Genomic DNA, 20478 nt, shown 5'->3' with positions numbered 1-20478 from the left:
GTTTTTTAGTTGATGTTAAAGTTTAGCGCTCATGGAGCATCGTCTTTCAATAAGAGCAACATTGTCTAGAATGTGGATGAAAGAAATACTAAAATTCTTAGTTTATTTAGATAGGCTTTGTCTCCTAATTTAAATAGGATACAGATTTCAAGGCAGTGCCCCTGAGAACGGGAGAGGATGAAGAATACATGCTGGCCTTGAAGCAGGAGTTGAGAGAGACAGTGAAACGAATGCCTTATTTTATTGAAGCACCTGAAGAAAAGCAAGGTACGTCCCGGGCTCTGCGTGAGGCGGTTTGCTGCTGATAGATAACACCTACTTTAAAAAATGACTTAACAGAGATCTCAGAATGGACAAACATTTATATCTTACTGTATTTTCCTCTTTCATGAGTATCTCTTTGCAAACTTGTTCATAATACTCTGTGTCTTCCCTTTATCATGCAATATCAGCCTTTTAAAACATTAGCGGTCTTAGACAATATGGCCTAATAGTTATGTTATTCCATTATGTGGATAAAACACTAGTTATCACTAACTTCCTGCTGTCAGAATGGAGTGTTTCTTCCTTATTTATTTATGTATTTGTTTGTTTTTGCCTATCAGTGCGATGCTATGATTGTTGCCACTGTACATAACTTTTTAATGGATGCCTTTGATTATTGACAGTTTAGGCTAAAACAAAAAAAACCTTGATGTTTGGTTTATTTCTTATATCGTGAGGACATAAAATATCAAATGTGTGTTTATTCTTGATACCGAGGGCACAGAGGAGGAATTGCACTCTGAGCAGGCTCAGCCGTCTCAGACTAGAAATGGGAAGTGGTTTTGGAGGAAGTGAGCTTGCTTATGAGCACTTCTGAAGCCCAATAAAAGTGTATTGACTGCCAGCGAGATCAATATCGTCTTTGGGTTCTTAAAACAGCCTGATTAAGCCTTGAGAACTTCGCGTAGTGTCAGCTCACGCCGTTAGTGTTAGAGCCGCTCCCTCGCTCCTTCCTTTTCTTCCTTAGAAATTTACATTGGTTGAGTCAAAAAGGAAATGTATAGATGATGTTATTGTAACACCAATTCTAATTGGTCTTAATGATGAAAACCCGGAGTAGGTATTAGGGGGTGAAAGCTGAAAGATCAGAGAAGCAGAGTGGTCAGCCACTAGTTTTACCTCTACAGAGTCCTCAAACTGAAAGGGAGGTCCTTGCACTGAGTGCCTGAGCTCCTGTCTCCTCCTGCCTCATATTCCTCTCTCCACCCAGCCATATCCTTTCCTGTCTCCATCTTCCTACTGCTGACATTAAAGGCGTGTGATTCCCAAGTACTGGAATTGAAGGTGTGAGCCACCACTACCTGGCTCTGTTTCTCTTTTAGACTGGATCGATCTCACATAGCCAAGGGTGGCCTTGAACTCACAGAGATGCCATCTACCTCTGCCTCCTGAGTGCTGGGATTAAAGGAGTGGCTAACTTTGTTGGATCACAAGTAAAATATCACCATTTGTTATTACATCTCTTTATAAGAAGCATATTGGGCAAGTTTAATTTTGGTGACTTATCTGCTTGAGTGTATATAATAGTTTGATAAATGTTACCTCAATAATAGAGATTTTTTTTCTTTCTTGATTCTGTCGCATTCTTTTGTCTGGCTTTAAAAATAAAATTAGATTTTATATATTTTAAAAATAACTAATAACTATTTTGTTTTAAAAATTGGCAATGCATGCTATACTTCAATCCTATGAAAATCTGACTTTTCTTTAGATAGGAGACATGTTTAGCTACTGGGGTGTGTGTTTATTAAAATGCATGCCTAACTGAAAAGCGTTATCAGCTCATGCAAACAGTTATGTGAGTCTTTTAGGGGCGGGTCACTGGCTTAGTTACTCTTTTGTTGCTGGAGAAGACACCAGAAGCAAGGCCACTTACAAGAAAACTTTTTATTGGGGGCTTGCTTATAGTTTCAGAGAGTCCGGTCATGATCGGTATGGGGGCAGCCAACCAGATGTCATGCTGGAGCAGTAGCTGAGATCCACAAGTTGAGAGAGAGAGAGAGAGAGAGAGATTGAGTGGGCTTGTGAAACCGCGGAGCCCACCCCAGTGGCACACCTGCTCCTAATCCTTTCCAGAGTTCCACCACCTGGTGACCAAGCCGTCAAACGTGTGGGCCTATTGAGCCATTCACATTCAGGCCACCACAGTCATTAAGAACAGGTTATTAGTCTGTGGGAGTAAATGGTCTGGATCAGGATCAAGGGGGTACTTTATTCTTGGTAACTACATAATAAAACATAAAAAGATTCGTACTTACTTGCTTAATCCCGTAAGAAAGTTCTATATAGGATTTTCCCAAGTTGATAGAAATGAAGCTTTCTGTATCGTCCTATCCACTTCTCTTTTCTGATATGGTACACTTTAAAAAGCACTGCGGTTCAAGTGCAGTTTCAGTAAGATGCACTCATGTGTGTGTGTGGGAGCACACACAGCGCAGCAGTCTCCCCTCTCTCTATTCATGGCTAATATGTTCCAAGACCCCAGAGGATGCCTGAAATCACAGATAGCACCTAACGCAGTGTGCAGCACTGTGGTTCTGATAACTGAGCATCTGACGTAGGGATGCTGGAGAAAGGCATGAATGAGCCATTCAGCATCTTCTGCATCCATAGACGGACTTTTTTTTTTTCCATGTCTAGTAATCTACATTCTGCCTGGTGGTTTTGCCTCTCTAGCATCTTGCACCCCCTGTTTTCTCTCTGTGTTCCCTCTTACTCCCCCCCCTTCCCAGTGTCCTTATTCTGTTTTTTCCACCTAACTTTATCCTGTCCAGCTATTGGCTAGTCAACTTCTTTAGTAAACCAACCACAGCGTAATTTACACAATGTTCAGAACGATTATTCTACAGCATGCATTTAGTTTTACTTTTATGCCAATCAAAGAATTACTCCAGGGATTATTTTTGTGTGTTTCATTGGTTTTTTGTTTTGTTTTGTGTTTTTGAAATAGGATCTCTTTATGTATTTCTGGCTTGCTATATTGACCAAGATGGCCTCAGACTCACAGAACTCTTCCTTCCTCTTCCTCCCAAGTGCTGCAGCCAAAGGCATGCACTACCATATCATCATCAGTTTTAAAGAAAATATGAAAGAAATTTGCAGAAACTTTCATCTTTTTATTTTAACACTCATTGAATAAAATTGAGAATTCAAAATTTTGCTTTCTCTTAGTAAAGCCAAGGAGAGTAAAAGTTACAAAGGAAGATGTCTTACAATTATTACATGAGTCAGAAGTGAGTGCTCAGATGGGCAGAAGTCCCTTACACCTGATGGTAGGCACAGTGTCTGAGCAAAATCACAGACAGAGTCTTCAGATGACACGGCCTCGGATGGATTGTCACTGTTATAAAAACCAGTCAGTATAAAATTTTAATTCTTTAGGAATTAAAGAGAAATATCTTCCTTATGGAGTAAATCTTTAAGAAGGATACATATCATCAGAGAATTTATAGTAATTTGATTATCTTGTTCATTTAAATGCATGTGACCTTATTTTTTCTTTTTGATGTTTATGCACCAAAATTTATCCTCTGATTTGTAAATGGAGAAATGCTGAAATCAAAACCAAAGACAGAGACAGTGAGCAAATAGAAGTAGATTACATGGAATTTTTAAAATTATTGGTCACTTGTGCTTGTCATTTTAAGTAAAAAAGAAAAGAAGAAGAAGAGGAAGACAATAGACATCATTCCTTATTTATTAAAAGTGTGAGCCATCAAAGTCCTTTGGGATTTTTTGGGTTTTTTTTTTATTGTTGTTGCTGTTGTTGTTATTGTTGTTTTGGTTTTTGAGACATGGTTTCTTTGTGCAACAATTCCGGCTGTTCTGGAACTCACTTTGTAAACCAAACTGGTCTCGAACTCAGAGATCTCTAGGAGTTCCACAAGAAGACCAAACTACACATATATCGAAGGCCTAGGTCAGTCCCATTTAGGCTCCCTAGCTATTGGTCCAGAGTCTGCATGCTCCTGAGCTTAGGTTAGTTGTTTCTGTTGTTCCCTTGTGATGACTTTGACCCCTTTGGCTTGAACAATCTTTCCTCTTTTCAGCAGAATCCTGGAGCTCAGCCCAATGCTTAGCTGTGGGTGCATCAGTTACTAGATGGAGTCTCTCTGATGACAATTAGAACAGTCACCAATCTGATTATAGGAGATGACCAGTTCAGACTGCCTGTCCATTATTGCTAGGAATCTGAGCTGGGGTTGTCCTTGTAGATTTCTGGGAGTTTCCTTTGCACTAGGTTTCTGCCTGACCCCCCAACCCCCCCAATAACCTCTTTTAGTACCTTTCCCCTTCATCCACTCCCAGACCATATCCCTCCTGTTCCTATCCCCACCTGCCCCCAGGAGATCTCTTCTATTTCCCCTTTCTAGGGAAATCCTTGAGTCCCAACTCCCCCTCACCCCCTCTTTGGGCCCTCCTTGTTACCTATCCTCTCTGGGTCTGTGGATTGTAGCTTGGTTATCTTTTACAGCTAATATCCATTTATGAGTGAGTACATACCATGTTTGTCTTTCTGGGCTTGAGTTACCTCGCTCAGGATGATTTTTCTTTTTGTGCCATTCATTTGTCTTCGGGTCTCCTCGTGCCATTGTTTTCAACAGCTGAGTGATCCTCCCTTGTACAATTGTACCACGTTTCTTTATCTGTTCTTCGGTTGAGGGGTATCTAGAATGTTTCCAGGTTCTGGTTATTATGAATATAATAACCAGTGTGCTGTGAACATAGTTGAGTAAGTGACCTTGTGGTTTGAGTGTGCATCCTTTGGGTATATGCCCACAAGTGAGTGGTATTGCTGGGTCTTGAGGTAGATTGATTCCCAATTTTTTGAGAAGCCACCATACTGATTTCTAAAGTAGCTGTACAAGTGTGCCCTCCCACCAGCAATGGAGGAGTGTTCCCCTTACTCCACATCCTCTCCAGCATAAGCTGTCATCAGTGTTTTTGATCTTAGCCATTCCGACAGGTGTAAAATGAAGTCTCAGAGTCATTTTGATTTGCATTTCTCTAAGCTAAGATTGTTAAACATCTCCTTAAGTATTACTCTGCCATTTGAGAGTCTTCTCTTGAGAATTCTGTTTAGATCTGTATTTAATTGGATTATTTGGATTAAATTTTTATACATTTTGTTTTTTCTCTTCCCCAACTGCTCCCAGCCCCTCACCACTTCTGTCTTCTCAACTTTACGTTCTTTCTTTCTCCCTCTCACAAAACCCCCAACAACCAAGAAACCAAACCAAAGCCAAACAAGGCAAGAAACAGAAAAATTCCCACAAAGACACAAAAGAACAATTATAATAAACAGGTGAAAGATCAGTAAGACCAAAAATGTTAAAACAAAACAGTTAGTACACAAAAGTACCAATGAGAACATTTTGTTTGGCCAGCTACTCCTGGGCATGGGGCCTGCCTTGGAGTATGGCTGATATACCCAGTGAGACTCACAGGAGAAAATTGATTTTTCCCTTTGCCAGTGGGTAGCAGTTGCGAATATTTTCTTGGTTAGGGCTGGGATCTTATGTCCACTTCCCCCTCTTCCAAAACGCCTGGAACCCCGTGTGTTTTGAACCTGTGTAGGCTCTGCGTGTGCTGCCACATTCTGTGAGTTCTTACACGCACCAGTCTTGCTCTGTCTGGAAGACATTGTTTGCCTGGAGTCGTCCACCGCCTCTAGTTCTTCCAATTGGTCTGTTCTTTTCCTTATCTTTCTCTGAGCCTGAAGGCAGGAGTTTGCTGAAGACATCCCAGTCAGGACTGAGGCTCCAAAGTGTGTGTGTGTGTGTGTGTGTGTGTGTGTGTGTGTGTGTGTGTGTGTGTGCCTGTGCATGCATCCCTGTCTGTCTCTCGCTTGCACATTGCCCAATTCTTGGGTCTCTGCTGTTTCTTATTTAGTTCAAGCAGAGCCTTCCCTGATGTGGGCTGAACGAGGCTCTGATCAGTGGGTATAGCTGTATGTCATTACAGTCAGTTCCTGAAGTCTGAGCTCCTTTTTATGGGGAGCCAAGCGTTCAAACGTCTGTGTTACGGCTCTCTTTACCAGCTTGTGTTGCTTGTGGACAGGCTGGGGCTATTAAAAGCATTGTGTGGCAAAGCTGACAAATTAGAAGCAAGACAAAGCCATGGCTCCGCTGATGCTGGCAAGTTCCAACGATATCTGTAGGGCTTCTTTTAGTGCTTTGTAGAAGGCTCAGAGCCGCTACACTCTATTCCCCAAACAGGTAGCCTCGCACCATGCTCAGCTTTCCTTTCTCTACCCTTCTTCCCACTGTGAAAAGTTGCCCATTCAGGAACCTCGCAACCTGACTCTGCATATATGAAATGCTAGAGGAGCCATTTGCCCTGCTGACCAAGGTATCTATATACCGCAGTTAGACCAAGTTTAAATGTGGGAGCTGCAGGCCAGTAGCACAGGCACATAGAAGATGCTGAGTAGATCACTGCCTTTGTCCGGGAATGGCCTCCTAATCCAGGGCTAGGCGGGTTGTCTCGTTCCGAGTGCCAGGTTCAAGACTAGCATCTCTCCTTAGCCCGCCTTGGCTCTTGCCATGTTTATAACCATGTTATTCCAATTGAACTTGTGAATGTTGGTTCTGTTACATATGTAATATACAAATGTAGGAAATATAGGAAAATAAAAGACTGGTGATGTAAGTTATTTTGAAGAATGGAGTATGTTTTTCTGTTTCTAGTAAATGCTTTTTCTTTTTTCACCCTAGATAATATTGAAAGGTACAGTAAAAGATATATGAAGGTGTACAAAGAGGAATGGATACCAGGTACTGTGAAACTGACCATGTTAAAATACTTTTTCAAAAGATTGGTCCTACTTTTATTTATGCATGTATCTGTGTGTGTGTGTGTGTGTGTGTGTGTGTGTGCCATGTTTGTGAGGGTGCCCACAGAGGCCGGAAGGAGTCAGACGTCCTGGAGCTGGCATCACAGGACTTCTGGGTGCTTGTGAGCCCCCTGGTGTGGCTTGAAACCGAACTTCGGATGGGGAGCAGGTGCTCTTAACTTCTGAGCCATCTCTTCAGCCCCTTGGAGTACTTCTTAAAGACCACAAAAAATATATTAGGTTCTTAGGTTTTTTTCTTTGTTTTTAGCTGAAGGAAAGTAGAGTCTTTTTTTTCCTTCTCCTGTAATTAATTAGTAATGAAAATCATTTGGAAACTAAGATTTTTACACTGTAACAAGAATGTCCTGAAGTATGTTTTGTAGTTGGTTTATATATGTGTATGTATATATATGTGTGTGTGTGTGCATAATATATATGTAAATATATGATATGTATATAGTATACACATAAAATATATACTATATATACATACTTACATATATGCATACACATATATTTGTATATGTGTACGTACACACACAGATATAGATATATATATATTTGGTTCTTTGTTGAGACATCATTTACCCTATGTAGTCCCTGTCAGCCTAGAACTCCCGATTCTCCTGCCTCAGCTTCCTGAGTGTCCTCACTACAGTGCTCCACCACACCAGGCCAGCCTTTTGGATTTCAGGCTTTTTGCCCTGTTTTGTTGACAGTGTCTCGTGTATCCCAGGCTAACCTTTGACCTTCTGTGTCTGCCCCTGGCCTGCTTTATCTCAGGCAGTTCAGTGTGGTGCTGGGTGCTGACTTTAGGGTTCCTCCATGGTCTGTGAGTACCCTAACCAAATGAGGTTCCTAACGAGTTCTGGCTTTGAGACTTTTTAAGGAGAAAGTAAACGCCCAACCGGAAGGGTATTTTAACCCAAACTCACGAGTCTTTCTGTTATTTGAGGGGATGTAGGCAAGTTTTAGCTGCTAACATCCTGTTTCAGTAGAAACATGCCTGACAGCTTGTGTTAGCTTTCAGAAGCATTACAATCAACAGGATGGAGGGGGCTTCAGAGGGAACATCATTCAATCGGACTGTTTTGTAAACAGAAAACAGTTGGTTGCCATAGAATTGGAATAACCTGCCATGGTCTCTCACACAGACATCGGCCGCTCTGAGAGCAGTGTTTGTGGAAACTGCGCTCACTCAGGAGGGTGCCGCTGTCCTCATGTTACGGGTTGAGCTTAAGCTGTAGGGCGAGGGTGGAAATCTCCCAGATCATCCTTTTTGCGTGCGTTCTTGTGGTCTGAGTGGTTTCAAATTAAAATATATTCAAGGCAAAATTTATCACTGCAGGTAAGGTGATGAAAGTTTGTACAGATGCACTGACATGTCTTTATTAGCAGTTTCTTTAAGTCTTTTTTGAATATTTAAAATATTTTAATTAATTGATGTATTTGTGTTGTGTGTGTTTATACCACATGTGTATAGGTGACATAGGAGGCCATAGAGAGCATCAGAGTTACACATGGCTGTGAGCAACCCAGCATGGGTGCAGGAAACTGAACTCAGGTCCTCTGGAAAGACAGGAAGTGCTCTTACCGCCGGACCACCTCTCTAGCACCTATACATCTGTATTTATATAGCTTCAGTTTTATATTTACTTCTCTTATTAAAAATTAAAAACGGGGTTAAGGATTGTAAAATACTTGCCTAGCATATATGAGGCCCTATGAAGCCTCAAGTTCAGTTTCTAGCACCATCCACAAAATTAAAATAAAGTTAATAATTAAAGTATTTAGTTAGTGCAGCTGAAAGTCATTTACTGGAGAGAATTTACATGTTCACAGCTACTAGTTTTTTAGCTGAAAAATTTCAAATATTGTTAAAATTATTTATTTTGTATGTATTGAGTTGACTGCATCCCTTAACTATTGAAAAATTGCTACTATACATATTTAAGTATATATAATATATATATATAATCAACAGATAACTTACAAAATACAAAGTAGTCAAATAATGTTTAACAAAGACAGTTGTGACCTTGGTATTAACATTCACAAGGAATTTGCATGAGATTTCTTTCCAAGACACTTTATAGCAACATTTCAAAGCTGTTTGATGAACTCCTTTCCTTTACAGGAGAAACTATGTTGCTGTCCGTTCTGTTTGTATTTGTTTTGTTATGTTCCGGGTTCACTCTGTACAATCAGACACTAAGGAATTTTGCTGTCTTGGCATGAGCAGCTGCCATTATGTTCTTTTAAATAATTAGGTCCAAAGCCTCCAAGGAAACTGAGATTTTTCTATCCTTTCTATTGTACGCATAGACTGGAGAAGACTTCCCCAAGAGATGAGGCCAAGGAAAAGAGGCGAAAAAGGTACACCGACTAACTGTAGTCCAGGTGGAAAGGGTCATTGCTTAAACTCAGCACTGCAAGATCTTTTCCTGACGTATGCCTGACATTTCATGATTTCAGCGTTGATGTTTTGGACCTTCTGTTTTCTTGAATTAATTTCGTTGACAGTTGTTGGCTTTTGCGGGGAGGAGCATCCATTTTCTTTAAGGATGTGGCCACCGGCAGGCGACAGATGAATCAGCGGATTACTGAAGAAAAAGAAGACATGAAGTCAGAAAGGAGAATGCGAGTGGATTTGGGAAGAGTTAGGAAGGGAGGGTGAATAGGAACAAAAATACTGTATACATGTATGAAATTCCCAAAGGGTTAGTGAACTATTTATCAGTAAAAAAGAAAGGCATAATTGAACTAGGAAAAATTGAGGAGGTGATAAAAGAGAATTTTAGTTAAAGAGGTACCAAAGTGATCGGGTGGTGGTGGCTCATGCCTTTAATCCCAGCACTTGGGAGATAGAGACAGGCATATCTCAGTGAGTTCTAGGCCAGCCTGGTCTACAAAGTGAAATTCAGGACAACCAGGTTTTTTAAGAGAAACCCTGTCACGAAAACACACACAAAAAAAAGAAAGAAAGAAAGAAAGATACCAAAGTGTATATTTTATGTTTGTTCTTTAGTAATTCCAGTCAATAAATAATAGAATGTCTGCTATTACCAGACAGTGTGCCATGGCAAACAGAGCCCATGATGTAGGTGGGCCTGCCCTTGCCTCTTGATGCTTGCAGTTCGGTGGAGGTAAAACATGAAAGGAACAGGACAAACGTCTCAGTAATAACGTGCTTGCTGCTTATGCATGGGATCTGAGTTCAGATCTCCATCACACACCAAACGTTCGGCACCGCTGCAGGCACAGCCCCTGTAAAGCCCCCATGAGCTCCAGGATCACTGAGATGCTGTCTACAAAATAAGATGGCACACTATTGAGGAAGACACCCAGTGACTGTTGGTCTCCAAGTGAGCACCCATGGGCATGCACACTCACAGAAACAACATGAAACAAACCACATGTCCTTTGGGGAAGGTTTTGAGGAAGTGCATTTGGAGTGGCCCCTGAAGGATGGTTGGGGGCTCATTGGGGTATGGAGTGGCAGGGATTTGGAGGAAGACAGGCTTATGGAGGTGAAATCACAAGTTTGGTTCAGGTGTGTTGTTATTTGTTGTTGCTTTAAAGATGCACCTAGAGTGTTGACTGTGCTGATGGGGTGGTGTGGACTGTGAAGCCAGACTGTGCTCATCAGCACAGGAAGGACGAGAGATCAGGAGAACCAATGAAATATCAAAGGCAAAAGTAGATGACGGAGAGAGCAGGGCACAGTCTGAAGATGAAGGAATTATAGATCTTAAAGGATCAAGCAGGAAGTGCTCTTAATCACTGAGTTTTTCTTTTTTTTTTAGTATTATTTATTATGTATACAATATTCTGTCTACATGTATGCCTACAGGCCAGAAGAGGGCACCAGACCTCATTACAGATGGTTGTGAGCCACCATGTGGTTGCTGGGAATTGAACTCAGGACCTTCGGAAGAGCAGGCAATGCTCTTAACCACTGAGCCATCTCTCCAGTCCCAATCACTGAGTTTTTCTCAGACCCATAGTTTCTAATTTCCTTACTATCAAGAAGTCTCGGATTCTATACCACTCTTCTTTCCTTATTTTGGTTTTAATACTTCCTTCATGAACACACACTCACATTCAGGGGAGAAGTACCAAGTCAGTAATATCACAGAAAGACTATTTTTAATCCCTGTTGATGTGAAAATTATCCGTAGTTAACATTTTTTTTTTACATGTGCACATACTTGAACTTGTTTTTTACGATATCTGTTAGAAGCAGGTTGGTCCCCCTCCAGCCCTCTATCTCTGTCTGCTTTCATGGATCCATGGAGGCCACCACAAAAGGGGGGAAAAGCACAACTACACTGCACACAACTGGAAATAACACAACCTGGTGGGGGAAAGTTAATTCTTGACTTCCTTTTTTCAAATGGAAATCCTTGCCAACAGAAGCTGTCACCAGACTACTGTATAAAGCTCTAGTGATTTGCAAAATAGGTGTGTTCTCAGATCTCTGTCTGCTACAGATGGGGGTCCATGGGGACGTGATCAGTATCATTTATGCACTTAGGCTTTATCACAAAAACAATGTATTTAGCTAATGAAAAACCAGAGTGTAAAAGATAGTAGTACCATGTAAAAATATTTTCCCTTCAAGTTAAATAGACATGCACTTTAAATGAAATAGAGACTCTTCCAGTTTAAATACATATGTACACACTTAACGCACACCTCACATACGCGCTCTTCCTTCTACAACCTTTCTAACTATTAAAATGGGCAGGAGGAAGGTCCACTCTTCTCCTGGTTGCTTCCCCCTGTTATCAGTATCGCTGCCTGGCCCATTTCTCTCTTCGTTCTGCATAGGAAGTCTCTTTTTTAAAAAAATTGCATTAATTCAAGAACGCTAAGGTCAGTGGCTCCTCATTTGTTTTGACATGATAGCCTTTCAATCCACCAGTTGAGCCGTCCAGGCAGTCTAAAAGTCCTTCTCTGTGTTAAATGCTCATCTCTAACACAATGAAGCCTTTCTGAGCCCTATTTCTGCTACCTGGGAATTTTATTCTTCTTGTTGTTGTATTTAGTTTGATTTTTGGCAAAGAACTGTCATCATTCCTCCCCATCATGAAAAATTTTATAGCTTATAAAAATTCCTTAGTAATTGGCAGAATCTTCATATGAACTAATCCTCTATTCCGTACTGTTTTAGAATAATCCAAAAGAGGAATATTTGCTTAGAGTAAAACAAATTATGATTCGTGAGGCTGCTGAAACATGCCATTTCATGTGTATGAAGTGACAAGCAAAGCATTTTAGTCTTCCATGTGAAGCCAATTCTCGTGGCCTTTGAGTGCAAGCTCTTTCCTATCCCTGCCCCGTTAGCCGGTGCGGCCTTACCCTGCCCTTCTGTTTGCTTCACACCTGTTGAGATGCTCGCGGCTGACGAGTGACAGGAACCCTTGCAGGGCCTCCACTTGTTAACCTAGGGCATCAGTCTCAGGTCACCCTACAGCGGAGTCTGTCTCCGGTGATAATAATTCTAAGACTAACGTTTCAGTGCTTAGTTAAGATATACCTGGTTGTAGTTGTTAAAAATATCATGTGAAGTGATTGTTGTTTGTTTTGAGCTTGGTAAGGTGTGGTGATCTTGTGGGAGGAGCTTAATTTACATTGGAAATGATATGGCTGCCTGGTGTGAGGAGAGCTTGGGGACCCCCGTTCCTGTGGAATCTGCTAACTGCTGGTTGTTTCCTTCCAGTGGATCCAAAATCCAAAATGGCCAAAGATGCATACAGAGGTTCTTCACTCATTAACTCTGCAGATGTGTTGAAAAAAATTGAGGTAAGGTTATAGTTACAAACATGAGCGGGGAAAAAATACGAAAGGCCATACTTCCTTTATTTGTCAGTCTTATCTTTTTAATAACGTGGGGCTGGCAGAAGGGAGCTTGATGCTAAGTTAGGTGTGGAGGAAAGAGCTCCCCTGTGTTTGAGCAAACGTGGACTCCTGCCTGCGCATCTCTCCTAAGCTGTCTTTTCTTCTTCCTCGTTAAGCACCACTCCCAATGCCAGGCTTTCTTTTTGCTGTGTCCTTAACACCCCCTTTATTAGGCTGGAGTCTGGGGGAGCACAAGAGAAGCATGAACCACTGGCATGATTAGATGTAATTCCTTGCTTTCCTTTGGTCAATGTACATGTTCTCCGTCCCCTCCCCTGTAGTAAGGAGCTGCGGGCAGGCCTGCTTTTCGTCCTGCCCGGCTCCCGCACGGCTAGCTTAGCCCCGGAAATAACAACACACAAATTGTATTCATTTAAACACTGCCTGGCCCATTATCTCTAGAGAGTTAGTTACTGGCTAACTCTCACATTTTGATTAACCCATTTCTAATAATCTGTGTAGCACCACGAGGTGGTGGTTTACCGGGAAAGATTCAGCATGTCTGACCTGGTGGCTGGCTCCATGGTGTCTGCCTCATTGCCCCTTTCCTAGCATTCTGTTCTGTTTACTCCGCCTACCTAATTTTCTGTCCTATCAGAGGGCCAAGGCAGTCTCTTTATTAACCAATGAAAATAACACATAGACAGAAGGCCCATCTACATCACTCCCCCAAGGGTTTTGCAGTATAAATAGAAGATTCTATTGAGAGGAAGCTAGTACTCTATGGAACTTATTTTTCTAGCATTAAGCAAAATAAAGTTTAGGTAAGTTCCTTAAAAATGTGTTCTCTCATCCCTGTCTGTATGTTTATTTTCTTTGTTGTGAACTCCAAAACCATGCATTTCTTACATATCCTTTCAGAAATACGTTACTTATAAAAAAAAAATACAAAACTTCCCCCCGTAAAGTTTTTTAATCTTTAAAACTTATTTTATTATTTTATGTGTATGATCTGCTTGCATGTATATATGTGCATCACATGAGTGCCTGGTGTCTGGAGGTCAGAAGCAGGATTCATATCCTCTGGGGCCTCTGCAAGAGCAACAGAGCCAAGCCAGGTACCTAGTCTGAATTCCCCCATTTAATAACAAAGATAGTATGTCACATTTCTGCATTTTTTATTTTATTTCTTAATAAGATGCCATGAACATGGTTCCATGTCCAGCTGTACAGAGCTCCCTCATTCTTTCATTGGTCGCAGAAAACAATGTTAGAATGAACCACAGTTGTTTAAAATTTTCACTAGTCCTCACTAGTATGTCATTTCACATTATAATGGTAAGAATAGAACGGCATCGTTCCCCAAAGGGGAACGGCAGCGGATCAGCCGGTCCCACAAGGGGCCTCGAGCCTCTGCAGGTTACCAAAGGGAAGGGGAGAGGGAGAGAGAAGGAAGATGAAGAGAGGGAGGGAGAGAGAGACAGAAAGGAAGGAGCTCAGGCTGGAAGTGGAAGGAAGATCCACTTGTCTCAGCTCTCAGAGCACAGAGGAGGGAGTGGGCAGGGCTTGTCTCTTAAAGGAACAGGGCAGACCATTACACACATGAGTAGAGTAGTTTTAGGAAGTAGAACTGTTGAGCAATCATTTTATGTCTCATATAAAAGAGTTAGTGGTTGCCATATTGATCTCCCTGAGGGTTCCACCATGAAACCCTTGTGCTTGTGTGCACTGATGTTGACAATTGCGGCAAGGCTGACTGAGAATGTGTGCATGCCTAGCCATTTGATGAGCGCTTTATGTGCACTTGCACTCTGTCCTTAAGAGCCTGTGTGGAGCAGACAGGTAGGTTGTTTTATTCCTTACTTACAGAGGAAAGTCGATGGTTCAAAGTGTGTTTTTGCTGACCTCTCTGGCACATATACTTGACGGTAGCTCCTAGTTTTCCTATTTTGTTTTTGTACAGTACTTGAGCCAGATGACAATATGTTTAAAATGTAAAATCTGGAAGATCAATGAAGGACTAGTAATAACTGTCAGGTTTACTTAGGTGGAATAATTAGTGGGATTTATGGACCACGAACCCTGCCTGCTGGTCAAGTTTTGAGTTCTAGAAGATGCACATAAAGTGCACATAAAGCAGGCTTTGGCTGTACTTTCTCTGGAGGACACTGTCTGCGGCACACAAGGAGTCTCCCTGTGTAGATAGTGTCTAAGCTAGACCTGTTCTGGGGCTGCATCTTAACTGTTTCCGAGAGGTTTATGCTATATTGGTTCTTTCCTCCTTAAACCTATAGAGTAAGTTTAAGTACTTCAGTCTCATGGAAGAGAAAACGTAGGCTGCTAAGTGGAAGAGCCAGGCAGTTAGCTCATTGAAAAGAATGAAGTAATGACTCAGCGTCTTTGTCCTTGGAGCTGTATAAAAGTCACATATCTACCTCTCCTGTGCAGTTGCCTGACTTGGGTGTGTGTGGTAAAGATAAAGATGAGACTGTTTGCTTGACCTGTTTGATTTGGTAACCATAGAAATAACAGATCTCTGGTCCTCACAGCACAGTGAATGAATGCTGTACTTTAAAAAAAAAAATAGGTTTGTGGTTCATTTTTGTAAAACAATTTTGTTTCTGATTATGAAATAATTAGCGACTTTTTTCAGATAACAGAATATACTTTTTACAGAAAAAAATAAATATAGCATTTCCCCTCCAGTATAATTGAATTTAGTGGTAGGCCTTCTTACTTGTGATCTGGTGAAAACAGAAAAGACACAATACCATTTATTAACCAATATTAATGTAACATCATGTGTGTGTCTCGAATGTTTCAGAAGTTGAAAATTCTGTTTGCTTGGGATTTCACGACATTGTTGTAGTAACTGCCAAAGCTACACAAGGCTTGTTAAATCGCCCTGTGAGTGTGCCAGTCTTGGTTTTAGTTTGTTCTGCCTGCATTGTATTGTAGCTGGAAATGCATTTAAAATGGAATATTATGCACTTAGTTAAAGCACTCACAGTGGACTGGAACTCTGCACCAGCATGCACATAAGGCCAGGGACCCTGCAGTTCTCTGTCAGCCCAGCACCAGGGAGACAGAGAGAAGGGATCCCTAAGGCAAGCAGGAGGCCGGCAGAACTAGTCAGAACCTCTGTTAATAAATGAAGTGGAGAGTGACTGAGAAAGATATCCAATGTCAGTTTCCGGTCTCCACACGCAAGTCCACACACATGCACGCATTCACACTCAAACACAGGCATTCTAAATTAATTCATTTAAATTGGGTCTGTTTAAAGCTGTCTTTTCTTTTTTTGCCTTTGAACTTCTTCCTTTAAAGTTGGAATTAAAAGAATTTTTAAATATTCAGGGAGTTAAAGAAGAGCTAAGTTGTAGATCCTCTGGATATAAGATATGCCTTCTGTTCATGAATAATCAATCGGCAAAGTTGGTTAATTTATTAATTACTCTTCTAATTACTGTATTAAGACAAACCTGAAATTAACTCATGTGAAGCCCTAATTATGAATATGCAAAATGATTATTGTGCCCATCTCATAGAAAACCTGTGAAATTCTGTAACTTATGTAATGTAGGGTCATCCAACTTAGGGAACTGACAGTGACCATCATAAAAATGGGTCACCTTTGTCAATTAAAAAAATAATTGGGGGGCTGGAGAGATGGCTCAATGGTTAAGGGTCCTGAGTTCAATTCCCAGCAAACACATGGTGGCTCACAACCATCTGTAATGAGGTCTGGTGCTCTCTTCTGGCCTGCAGGTGTACATGCAGAAAGAATATTGTATACATAATAAATAAATAAATATTTTTTAAAAATAATTGGTAATAATGAGGCATTTGTAAAATTAAAATGGTGAGATGATGGCATGGTGGTTTTTCAAGTAGAAAACAAGAACCCTCCTGCAGTCATGGCTTCCCAACTCTGTCTCTTCCTTATTTCTAGACTTGCTCATAACAGCTGCTGTGGTCAGTGATGTGTGTTTTAATCCCTTACTCTCAACCTTCCAGATATATCATGAAGCAGAAATTCTTGGGAATGGGAAGTAATGAGAGACAAAGGAGACGGGAAGGGTGTAACATGAGGGGGCTGGCTTATTGGGGTTTCCGTCCCGCCCAGTACCCCACAGCCGGCAAATCCCAAAGAGAAATCACACACAGGACTCCATAAGGTTATAAACTGATTGGCCCATTAGGTCAGGCTTCTTGTTAACTCTTATAACTTATGTTACCCCATTATCCTTATCTACATTAGCCACATGGCTCCGTACCTTTCTCAGCTGGGCAAGTTACATGCTGCCTCTTCGGTGGTCTGCGCAGGAGTGGCTGAGGAAGTTTCCTCCTCCCTAGCCTTCTCCTATTCTCATTGCCCTGCCTCCACTTCCTGTCTAGTTGACCCTCCTATACTTCCTGCCTGGCCAATCAGTGTTTTATTAAAATACATGATTGACAGAATATAGACAATTCTCCCACACCTGCCCAGACCACCGGAAAGGAAAGATGTAACCTGCCCCGCTGGAAAAGGTACTGAGCCATGTGCTAACATGGATAAGGATAATGGGGTAACACAAGTTATAAGAGCTAGTAAATAGCCTGACCTAATGGACCAATCAGCTTTATAACTTATAGCAATCTCTGTGTGATTGATTTTCCTTGGGACTTGCCGACTGTGGGGTACTGGGTGGGACAGATACCCCAACAAGCCGGCCCCTGATGTTACAGAAGGGGATAAACTAAACCCTACCCCACATTTTCGGAGGAATCAGGATAGGAATCATGAAAAGAGGGTGTTGTGGATTAGAATTCCAACCCCGGGTTAACTAACAGAACTGAAGTGACTCCGTTTCTGAGGTGAGAGACTGGCGGGCATGTTAATTTAGGAGTAACCTAAGATAATCCATAAGTCTTCTCTTTGGGCTGGGTGTGTAGGTCAAAGAACAATTGTCTCCATAGGAATTAATGAATCTCACTTTATCAGGAACTGGAAAAGAGAGGTGATGGCGAAAGATCGGATGAGGAAAACGAAGACAAAGAAGGGAGCAAAGAGAAAGATGAAGATGGTGACGACGAAGACAGCGACAACTCCGAGGAGGAGGAGTACGATGAAGAGGAGCAAGAGGAGGTAAAATCTGCTGATAGAGCAGCTGCTAACTGCTTCAGAGTTATCTATGGCATAATATATTAGTCTATGAAGCGGGAGGGGTGTGAGGAGCTGGGCCTATGTGGTAAGGCTTTGTCACAAAACAAAAACCCAAGTTTATAGATCCAGAAATTCATTTTTTTTCTAGAAAGGGTTTCTCTGCAGCTTTGGAGCCCGTCCTAGAACTCGCTCTGTTAACCAGGCTGGCCTCGAACTCAGGAAGATTCGCCAGCCTCTGCCTCCCAAGTGATGGGATTAAACAAGTGCACCACCATGACCAAGCTGTATATAATGATTTTTTACTTTGAGGAGTATGCTTGATTTTTTTTGCTTGGTCATGAGACTGTGAGAAGAAGAGATAACCATTCCTTCATGGAAATTATTCTACAAAGGAAACAAACAGAAAATTGTTACTGAAACTACCTGGTGCGAGTAAGAAGGAAACACAGAACATGCAACAAACCCGCTTAGGAGTTTATTAGAGAGAGGAAGATGGCCTGTCCAGCTTTTAAAAGCTGCCTAGCACATGCGCACAGGGGGTAGACGTGTCTACGTCATACAGATGACGGGCTCACGCATGCGCACAAGGGCTTAGCTGAGTCATACGTGTATGATATAATCCATGCATGCGTGCAAGGGTTTAGCTGAGTCATGATGTAACCCACGGATGTAAACCCTTTAACATCCCAGGGGGCCATTAGGCACTTCTGCCTGAGGGCTTGTCTGCACGTGCGTGGCCGCTAGAACCCGGAAGTATCAGCCTTATGAAGTATCAGCCTTATGTGGCTGAATTCATTCCAGTTAGAACACAGAGAATAATTCTGTGGTGTAGAACAGGAGGCTGTAAGGGCACGAACCAGGCCCATAGGAGGTGGAGTCAGGAGGATCAGGAGTTCAAGGTTATCTTCAGCCAGCCTGACCTTGTCAGACAACAAAACAAGGGAACCAGTAAAACCTTGAGAGTCAGTGAGCTCTAGGGGAGGGAACTTTCAGGGAAGGCCTGCAGGTAGGTGCTGAGAGCGGCTTGGTGTTCCTGACACTGACCAGGTAAGTCAGCCGGACTCGAGGGGTTAGAAAGGACCACAGTACGGTTCACTAGGGTCCTGAATGCCAGGCTGAGAAATCTGACTTTATCTTTCCATGTAATGGTAAGCCACTGAAGGATTCTTAATGGGCAATGTTAACTATATTGCATTTTAGAAAACTCACTTGCTTACAATGGATCATATTTGAAAATTTCTTGCAACTAGTAGTTCAAAGGCACTGGTAAGTTCACTCCTTAAAGGTGGCTCAGTGAGTAAAGGTGCTTGCCACCAGACCTGATGAGCTCCGTCCCCAGTGCTCACGTGGGGGAGAGAATGGACTCGGAAGTTGCCCGTTGACCTCCACATGCACACTAGGACATCCATGCACACCCCTCCCCCCACAATAAATAAATAACTGTTAATATGAAAATACACAGTAATATACGGAACCATTTCTTGATGTCACAACAGGGATATTGGAGAGGTATTAAGTTTGGATGGCAGATGCCAATATTCTAGACAAAGCTGACTTTATAATGCTGTGTGTGTGTGTGTGTGTGTGTGTGTGTGTGTGTGTGTGTGTGTGTGTGTTGAGAGAAGACCTAATCTGTTGGCAGCTTGTTTGGAACTCACTTTACAGCACAGGGTAGCTTCAAATTTGTAGCAGTCCTCCTGCATCACAACCTCCCAGGTCTTGGAATATAAGTCAGAGCCACTGTGCCCAGCTCGGAAATGCTATTTTGATAAAATCAACTTCCATTGAGTCTAGACCATGTGTGTTAAAATTAAGTTTTAGTTGTAACAATTACAAGTTCATCGGCTTGGGTGGTAGAGCAAACCTTTAATTCTGGCACTTTCAGTTCAAGGCCAGCCTGGTCTACATAGGGCGTTTCCAGGCCAGCTAGGGCGATAATGTAGTAAACAAAGTTTATATATCTGTATTTAATAGAAAAACAAAACTACAGAGAAATGAGGCTGACTGAGGGCTAGAAAGGGACCTCCCTTAGAGCTTGTCTTTAAAGTTCTCATTGTTCTTTTTAATCAATTAATTAATTGAAATTTTATGGTAATTAATTTACTCATTGAATTGAGACTTGATAAACGTTATTTTGGCGAGTAAAGTGTAGTGCATCATCTGGTAACACATGTTAAAGAAGATGCTTCTTTCTCTTCTGGTATTTTGAATATTCAGTTTCTGAATAAACCTGGCGCTCAGGGGAAAGCCAAGAGCCAATCAGGCCATTGGTGTCAGCAGGCTCCCCAAACATGCCTGCATCAAGATTGCTGACATTTCAGTGTGAGCATTGGTCTCACCAGACATACTTGGGAAAAGTACCCGACAAGTGCTACTTGCCTGATTGGGAGTGTGCCAGGGTTTCTCCTCCTTGCTGTGTGAATGAGTTCGTTGCTTGTATTTTCCTACACACAGAACCAAGACCCTGTTTACTAGGTAGCTTCATTTGATTGCTCTGCCTATCAGCCTCCCCTAGTGTGAAGGCCACAAGTGTCAGCTTGGTTTCTGGACGTTTGTGGAATTCTTGGCATCCGAAGAGGCTAGGCCAACTTTAGGACGCCACAGACGG

General features: G+C 41.8%; 1 protein-coding gene across 3 annotated transcripts in view; it reads left to right on the top strand.

Annotated features, from left to right (window-relative positions):
* Nucleotides 1–20478, top strand: part of Polr3g (RNA polymerase III subunit G) — a 37047-nt gene that overhangs the window by 13103 nt on the left and 3466 nt on the right. For 2 of the 3 annotated variants that reach the window (XM_048423945.3, XM_048423956.3), the window contains 5 exons: nucleotides 138–267; nucleotides 6762–6821; nucleotides 9206–9256; nucleotides 12606–12688; nucleotides 17709–17852. In XM_048423945.3, the coding sequence (XP_048279902.3) occupies nucleotides 138–267; nucleotides 6762–6821; nucleotides 9206–9256; nucleotides 12606–12688; nucleotides 17709–17852 (468 nt within the window). The remainder of the gene's footprint in view (nucleotides 1–137; nucleotides 268–6761; nucleotides 6822–9205; nucleotides 9257–12605; nucleotides 12689–17708; nucleotides 17853–20478) is intronic. The other variant, XM_048423958.3, reaches the window with a different exon arrangement.

The sequence above is a fragment of the Myodes glareolus genome, chromosome 15 (genome assembly GCF_982192425.1).
Source record: "Myodes glareolus chromosome 15, mMyoGla1.1, whole genome shotgun sequence".
Lineage (NCBI taxonomy): Eukaryota > Metazoa > Chordata > Mammalia > Rodentia > Cricetidae > Myodes > Myodes glareolus.
This window is presented reverse-complemented; position numbering and strand designations above follow the sequence as displayed.